This window comes from Triticum dicoccoides, chromosome 1A, assembly GCF_002162155.2.
Source record: "Triticum dicoccoides isolate Atlit2015 ecotype Zavitan chromosome 1A, WEW_v2.0, whole genome shotgun sequence".
Lineage (NCBI taxonomy): Eukaryota > Viridiplantae > Streptophyta > Magnoliopsida > Poales > Poaceae > Triticum > Triticum dicoccoides.
This window is the reverse complement of record NC_041380.1, coordinates 495,993,105-496,000,350: the sequence shown is the minus strand read 5'-3', so window position 1 is coordinate 496,000,350 and position 7,246 is coordinate 495,993,105. Positions and strand designations below refer to the sequence as shown.

Here is a 7,246-nt window from a genome sequence, read left to right as displayed (position 1 = left end):
GATCACGCTACATAAATGGAATGAGAATCGCTAGTGTGTGCTAAGCAAGGCACTAGCAGTAACCAGCCACAAACCGGGCACCCGCCTGGGCCTGGCGATTCGCCGAAACGTCAGGGGCTGATACGGGAAACCTCCGGACCCGGGAGGGAGCGAGATAAATTATTCCCGTCTCCCTTCAACGCAACGGGCGAGGGGTTTTGAAAGACGCCTCCGCCCATCCATCCTTCCTTCCTCCCCTCCTCTCCCCCTTCGTCTCCCCCAGCACACAACCGAACGCCGCGGCGCGGCAGATACCCCCCGCTACCCGCACAGGCGCGGCCAAAGCTCCATCCTTTTAACCCCCCACCCCCCTACCCTCCCGCCTAGGGTTTCGGTCCGCCCCACCCGCGCCGCGCCGCCTCCGCCCGACTACTCGATCCTCCCGATCCCCCCCACCCCGATCTGGGGGCTACCCCGGTTCGTGCGCCGCGGCGGCGGCGGCGCCCCTCGGTTTTGATGTCTCTGTTGTTTCGACGCGTTTCTGTGGCGGTTTCTGATGTTGGTGTTGCTGTGTTGGTTTCAGGCGGCGGCGTGGATGACGTGGCGGCGGCGGTAGATGGGGATGGCGGCGGTCAAGGTGGAGGGGCGGGACGGCTGCGCCGAGAGCAGGCAGCATCTGGCGCTGTCGAGCCCGTCGGCGTCCGAGGGAGGGAGCTATGGCGGCGGGCACGCGTGGGCGTCGCCGCTCGTGCCCAGCCCCGCCGATTCCGGCTCCAGCCGCAGGTACCGCTCCTCCGTCGACTGTCTCGGGCTCTGCTGTCCGGTGTTGCTGGCTAGTGGTTGCTTACCTGACTAGGGTATGGGAGGGAGACCTGTTTGCCCAGGAGAGGTGGTTTTCTTATGGGGCGTTTGGTTAGCAGATGCAATCGGGGTTGGGTTGTGACTGAAATGGCGCAGCAGGTCGCTGCGTTCTCCATACAATTCCCGTATTTGGACACCTTTTCTGATGGGAAACATGGCCTGTGTGCAGTGTGATGGCCGTATGGGTCTATGGACAGGAAATTGGGGGTTACAATCAGCATGTGAAAAGGAGTCTCAGATTTTTGATTTCGAGAAACCCATGGTGTTGAGATCATCTGTATCGAAACATGCTGCGGGTGGGGCTTATTGATTGACTGTTAGGGAAAGGTGCAATTTCGTTGAGTGCCACTACATTTCATGAGGTTTAAGTGGTTATCATCTCATCACTTGCTTGGTTTGGATGTTATGAGGTACTGTACTACTTTTCTGATGAGATAGTCCCATTGGTGGGATTGTGCTGCTTGGCTTGTGCAGTTGCCAGTTAGTATGCTGGGCCATTGGATAATTTTGCTCAACTTCTGTTGCCTTAGAAATCAGTATGCTCTCTTGGTTGAGGCACAGTGAAGGTTGCTTCCCAGTGATCCTTGGAATGAATGGAAGTGGTGGTTTACATTGGTTTTAATGACGTTATGTGCACATGTTTTGGCCTTTTTATGTTTTAATTAACTCACTATACGGTTTTCCAATTGATGTCAATTTCTTCAGATTTGGTATGTGTAAATGCATTTGTAGATAACTAGTTGTCAACCAAGTTTGTCAGTGGTGTGTTTGTTAGCTGAAATATAATGTCATAATAATGTAATTAGTGATATATCTTTGGGTTCCCTCAGCACTGGAACATGCCAATTTCAGCTTATCAAGATGAATACTTGGGATACAAAAGTTCATCCAAGAGAAATTCCTTTTGAGTTAATTTATGATTATTTGAACATGTGCCAGCAATGAAGGTGTAATAGGCTGTTAGGGGCTTTACTGTATGATGGCTGACACTTGTAGCATAGTTAAATTGTCTGAATGTTTACACACATGCTTAGTTCATTAGTTGGTTCCCTAATTCTAGAATATAGAATGAAACGTAGCATGTTTATTATTGTAATTTCCATGAAACAACTTTCATCATAGTAATAGTAGTATATTGAACTAGTTATAGGTTTTCTCATGGCTCTGGCTTTGATTATTGATCAGCAACGTGTTTAAGAGAGAAAAGCAATAGTCAGCGTTTAGGTACCAGAAGTCCGTGTCACAGAAACTTGGTTATTCTTGCCTTGCCCATCTTTCAACTGGACACCCTGTTTTGCATCTTCAGTTTATCATTACATGAGTAATTGCTTACTATATATGTCAATGATCATACTCTACAAATATCAGGCGAATAAGTGGCCCTGTAAGAAGAGCTAAGGGTGGCTGGACACCTGAAGAGGTTAGTATCTAACTATTCCCAAGTAACTTCTACTTCGTTTCCAATCTATTCAGTATATCTGCAATACAACTGTTGAACTGTTTGGTGTCCGGCATCTGCTATTATCTTGCTTTGTTATTGCCTTTGGGTCTTTCTTTCTTATTTCTACCTAATTTTTCTTATTCATGCTGCAGGATGAAACATTGCGCAAGGCAGTTGCTGTTTTCAAGGGTAAAAATTGGAAGAGAGTAGGTTAGCTTCTTGTTTGTGCTCTGCATCCTTTTCTCAATGTTCATCTAGCAATTCCAGAAAACTAGGGGTCAATAACCATCAATATTTACCTTCATTATATGGTTTTATTTTATCATGCAATAAATATATTCAATAATGTACCTGTGATTGGTGGAGGAGAGCGCTGTGTTATGTCTAGGTCCAGGGAGGCATGGACTAAGGATAGGTTGCTTGCTCTCATATAACCACCGGCAGGGCTCTGAGTAATAACACAAAAGGATCCCTACTGGAGATGGGAAGGAGCGACTACAAAACTTCTGATTAATCTTTGCTTTATGAAAATATATTGCAAAACTTGATGGAGGTTTTAATAGATATATCTCATGCTAGGCAGGCCTCTCAATTTAATATATTTGGTTATAGTGCGGTTGAGAGTGAGAGGCATGTTAGAATCATATCGGGGGAAAATTAATAAATATGATCCTCATATGTTCTACATTCGAGGTAGAACTCATTTGCACCCTATAGGACTTATGACAAGGAAAGTTAGTCTGGGTAAATTTCGTGCTTACTTCTGGAAACAGTAATTTTTTTAAAGTACCGTAATCTCATAGAAGAATCTGTGTTGTATACAGCCGAGTTTTTCCCTGATAGAACAGAAGTACAATGTCTGCACAGATGGCAAAAAGTTCTTGACCCTGAACTTATAAAAGGACCTTGGACCCAAGAGGTTCGCCAAATATTGTTTGTTTTTCTCCCATCAAATCCAAGTCTGCATATATATGTTGTGATCTGTGCACTCATTGAGTTTTACAGGAAGATGACACCATTATCCAGAAGGTAAAGGAGCATGGACCAACAAAATGGTCCGTTATAGCGAGGTCATTGCATGGTCGTATTGGTAAACAATGCCGAGAGAGGTATTCACCTAATGATGTGACATGCATGATGACAAAGATCTGGGCTACACACCCTTATATTCATAGATCTCATAATTAGTTTGTTGATTTTCCTTGCCTAAGACAAATCTGTATATTTCTGGGGACTGGGGGATTAAAACTGGATGTCAATTATTGAGGGTATTGGCTATTTTGAGCTGCATTTAAAAAACCTTATATATGAGACCTACGTTTTCTAATTTGGTCCCAGAGATAATGCGAACTTCAGCTCTTAGGGGTTCAGATTTTGATTTATATGCAGGACGCTGTAACTAAATATTGCTCAAATCATTTAGCAGTTCATGATATCTTGACATTGCCCTGATAACTGTTCTGAAAATAGCCAGTGTCCTCCGCAGTGCCTAGAAAATGGCCACAGAAATATAAAGCCCAGCTCCTCCTATTCACAATAAAACAGCTAACCCGAAAAGTTACTAACTTTGGGTCCCCAAAACCCACTGGCGCAGACTCCTGTGCATTGCATCCCTGTAGCACAGTGGATCTCGTGGCTGTCCTCTTTCCTGGTTGCTTTAAGTTTAGCTTACCATTTCATATTAGTACATGAGTAAATGTAATACTCCTGTAGTAGAATATTTATCTGGTTCTGGCCAAAAAATCCTTGCACATCAGGCTATTTTAAGTTATGGTTGAATATTAATCACATATTATTATCTGTAATTGTAGTAAAGTTTCTTGCATAATTGATTGATGTATTTATAAGTTTGCCAGAACAAAGTACATATGTAACATGGTATACAGCTAACTTCACTTTTGATGCTCCTCATATGATTTAGATGGCATAATCATCTGGATCCTCAAATAAGGAAAGAAGCTTGGACTTTTGAGGAGGAGCAGGTGCTTGTTGATGCTCATCGTATGCATGGTAATAAATGGGCGGAGATTGCAAAACTCCTTCCTGGAAGGTACTAAGTCACATCATCCTTCATTCCTTCCTCTTGGAAAGTACGTTGTTCGCACATATAGTTTAACTGAATCCTTTTGCTTACCAAGTGATGGTCTGTGTATCATGCCTAGCATGTATGCAAATTACTCATAAGAGAAAGGCAGAAAGCTTTGTAGAACTATGAATTAACTTGCTGGCACAATAAACATAGTGTATTTGCATGCTGTTTAGCTGCAGCTTGTTCCTCATCGAGACTATTGCTAGCATTATTTTTTTCTTATCTCACCGACTAAAATTTTAGCCAAAGTCTAGTTTGGACTTGAACAGTTTGAGTCGTTAGTTTTGAAGTTTAGGTCTTCCTAGGTCCACGTGAACTAGAATATGTAGGAGTAGGAAAAACACAGGACTAGGATGTCATGTACCTATAGGATCTAACACATGAATTTCAGCACATGTCGTTTATATTAAACCTTTTTTGTCCTCTTTATTTGATGATGGGTTTCTTGTGCTTATCTTGTTATACCGAGTATAGAGTTAGAAAAAGACATTTTTTTTTGCCATATACAGGATTGACCTGCTAGTGAACGGACTGTTAGAGATTCTGTCACTTGGCTGTTCTGCGCAAATATTGTGGGTTAGGCCTTTTGCGGCTAGATGATCAGTGACTGAAATTTGTAGGAGAGTGCATGAAAATGGAAGTACACGTTATATCCGTGTAGCATAACTTATGAATGTATTATTGTACTTGTCATGATGTGATGGTCCTTGTACATAAAGTTATTACTGTACTTGTCATGATGTGATGGTCCTTGTACATAAAGTTCTTCCATTTTTCAATACTACAAATTACCTCATTGGATAGACTTGCGCAACTGCTTATATTTCGTCTTCCACTGATTTAAGTTTTTTCATTCCTCCAGGACAGATAACTCAATAAAAAACCATTGGAATAGTTCAGTGAGAAAAAGGCTAGATGAATATGATACAGGAGCTGCCCGCAATGTTCCAGTACATGTCAGTCATAATGATTTGAAACAGCCCGCGATAGCCCTGCCTGCTGAAAACTACATTGACTTGAATGAAGTGCCAAACATCAGTTTGAGAAACCATTCAGGAATAGTCGATCATTCTGATCCTACCCATAGTCCACGGGTGTGTAGTTTGAAAAATATTAAGGGCTGTTCAGACTTCCTCTCTCTTTCCATGCCAACTGCTCAACCAGTAACTTCATGTCAGGCATCAGCAGCTGATGATTCTGCTGTTGCTTTAGCAATAATGGGGATGAAAATGGATTCTGGCCGTGACAAGGACATTGAACTGAACTTTGTTTGTCAGAAGGGTCTGCAAATCAATTTGTCGAATGAGAAGGGCCTGGAAATTGACCCCGTAACAGCTAAGCCAGATGGACGTGAATCAACCTTGGTAAAAGAGGCTCAGTCCTTTGGTTCTCTTTGTTATCAGATACCTAAGCTAGAAGATATCGACCTTGTTCGTTCCCCAGTTTTGTCAAGACATCATGGATCAGAACACGGTGTGGATGGATTTCAATCACCCACTGGCTATGCTACTCCCTCTCCAACTGATGGAAAACAATCCGATCAGCTCAGTGTGGAATCAATATTGAAAAGTGCTGCTGAAAACTTCCCAGGTACTCCTTCGATACTCAGGAGAAGAAAAAGGGATAAACCAACACCTTCTCAAGATACTGATTTTAAGATTGATGCAAACAGTGATTGTTTTGACACCCCCAAAGCGAACTGCACTACATATAGCCCACATTCATTTAAAACTGCACCATTTTTGTCCTTGGGTCGCCTTGATGACCAGCAGTTGCCTTCTGTCTTGGGGAAGTTTGATGTTTCCCCCACATATCGATTAAGGTCAAAGCGAATGGCTGTGCTGAAAACCGTTGAGAAGCATCTAGATTTTTCGGCTGATGCAATGGATACTTGTGACATGGTTGGAACTCTGAAATCTTCTTGCCGGAACACGGAGAGCATCAATGCCAGCTCAGACATTTCAAGCGCACACGATAGGAGGATTAATGGGCATATGATTGGGTTGGAGACTCTAACCAGTGACTTTGCATACACAACAAAGTTAGATGCAACCTAGTTCTGCAGTATCCAGGTATGATGCAACCTAGTGACTGTGCACTTGTAAATTTATCGCATACATGAACACGAATATAACTAGTTAACCCAAAATTCCGTATTCTTGGAAGTTCCTTGAAATGATTTCATCATGGATCTAATATATGATTTAATTCCTGACAACGCAGAAGCGGTGGGCGTTTCACTGGAGAGGGGATGAAGACCTTATGCGTCTAAACTGACCTGTCCCTAGACGCTCGCTCACAGAATTGACCAGAGAAAGCAGTTTTGTTGATCTACCGGGTAGAAAATAATCATTTGCCCCGCCATCTCTCCTTGGCGGGGTGTATATTCGATATTCGAGTCATCTAGCGATACTATTGTCAACAGGAAAAGAAAATGGCGACTTACATGTAATTCAGCTTTAGAAGGAGCTCAGCTGTGTACAAAGGAAAAACCATAGCTTTTATAGACTTACAGTCAGCAAGATTCCAGAACAAACCATAGCTTAATGGCGGGGTGTTTTTGTTCTTTCGATCAACGATCGTTGGACTATATATTGGTGGGCGTCTATAAGACTTGTAATTTGAAGACGTGGATTATGGTTGGAATTTAAAGACGTGGATTATCATCATTGGCATGTGCATTTTGTTTGCTTTGATACTTTTGCTTGGAGTGGCCGCATAATGAAAAACATTTGCTGGGTTTTGTGGTTGACTTGTTGCTGCTGTCGACGCACCTCACCTCCTGCCTGACACCTGCTATTGCCGTGCCAAGGGAGCTCGCCGCTGGGCTACGGTAGAAGAAATTTTGGTGCCCTAGAAAATTTTCAGGTGCCCTG

At 43.0% G+C, this 7,246-nt stretch overlaps 1 protein-coding gene across 2 annotated transcripts; it reads left to right on the top strand.

The window, feature by feature from the left end:
• Positions 1–203: 203 nt before the first annotated feature.
• Positions 204–7,039, top strand: LOC119282317 (transcription factor MYB3R-2-like). Of its 2 annotated transcripts, none has more exons than XM_037562591.1 (9): positions 204–456; positions 563–762; positions 2,209–2,260; positions 2,434–2,470; positions 3,106–3,200; positions 3,287–3,390; positions 4,203–4,331; positions 5,233–6,442; positions 6,594–7,039. In XM_037562591.1, the coding sequence occupies exons 2-8, from the start codon at positions 596–598 to the stop codon at positions 6,425–6,427; spliced, it is 1,779 nt and encodes a 592-aa protein (XP_037418488.1). In that variant the 5' UTR covers positions 204–456; positions 563–595; the 3' UTR covers positions 6,428–6,442; positions 6,594–7,039. The 2 variants fall into 2 exon arrangements, with proteins under 2 accessions (XP_037418488.1, XP_037418482.1); XM_037562585.1 differs by having other exon boundaries at positions 2,434–2,491.
• Positions 7,040–7,246: the final 207 nt, after the last annotated feature.

Bases quoted from the DNA above. Each gene is read 5' to 3' on its own strand.
- LOC119282317 (XM_037562585.1), top strand. From the start codon at position 596: ATGGGGATGGCGGCGGTCAAGGTGGAGGGGCGGGACGGCTGCGCCGAG. The intron at 2,261-2,433 runs GTTAGTATCTAA...TTCATGCTGCAG, and splicing joins GTGGCTGGACACCTGAAGAG to GATGAAACATTGCGCAAGGC. The intron at 3,201-3,286 runs GTTCGCCAAATA...TGAGTTTTACAG, and splicing joins AAGGACCTTGGACCCAAGAG to GAAGATGACACCATTATCCA.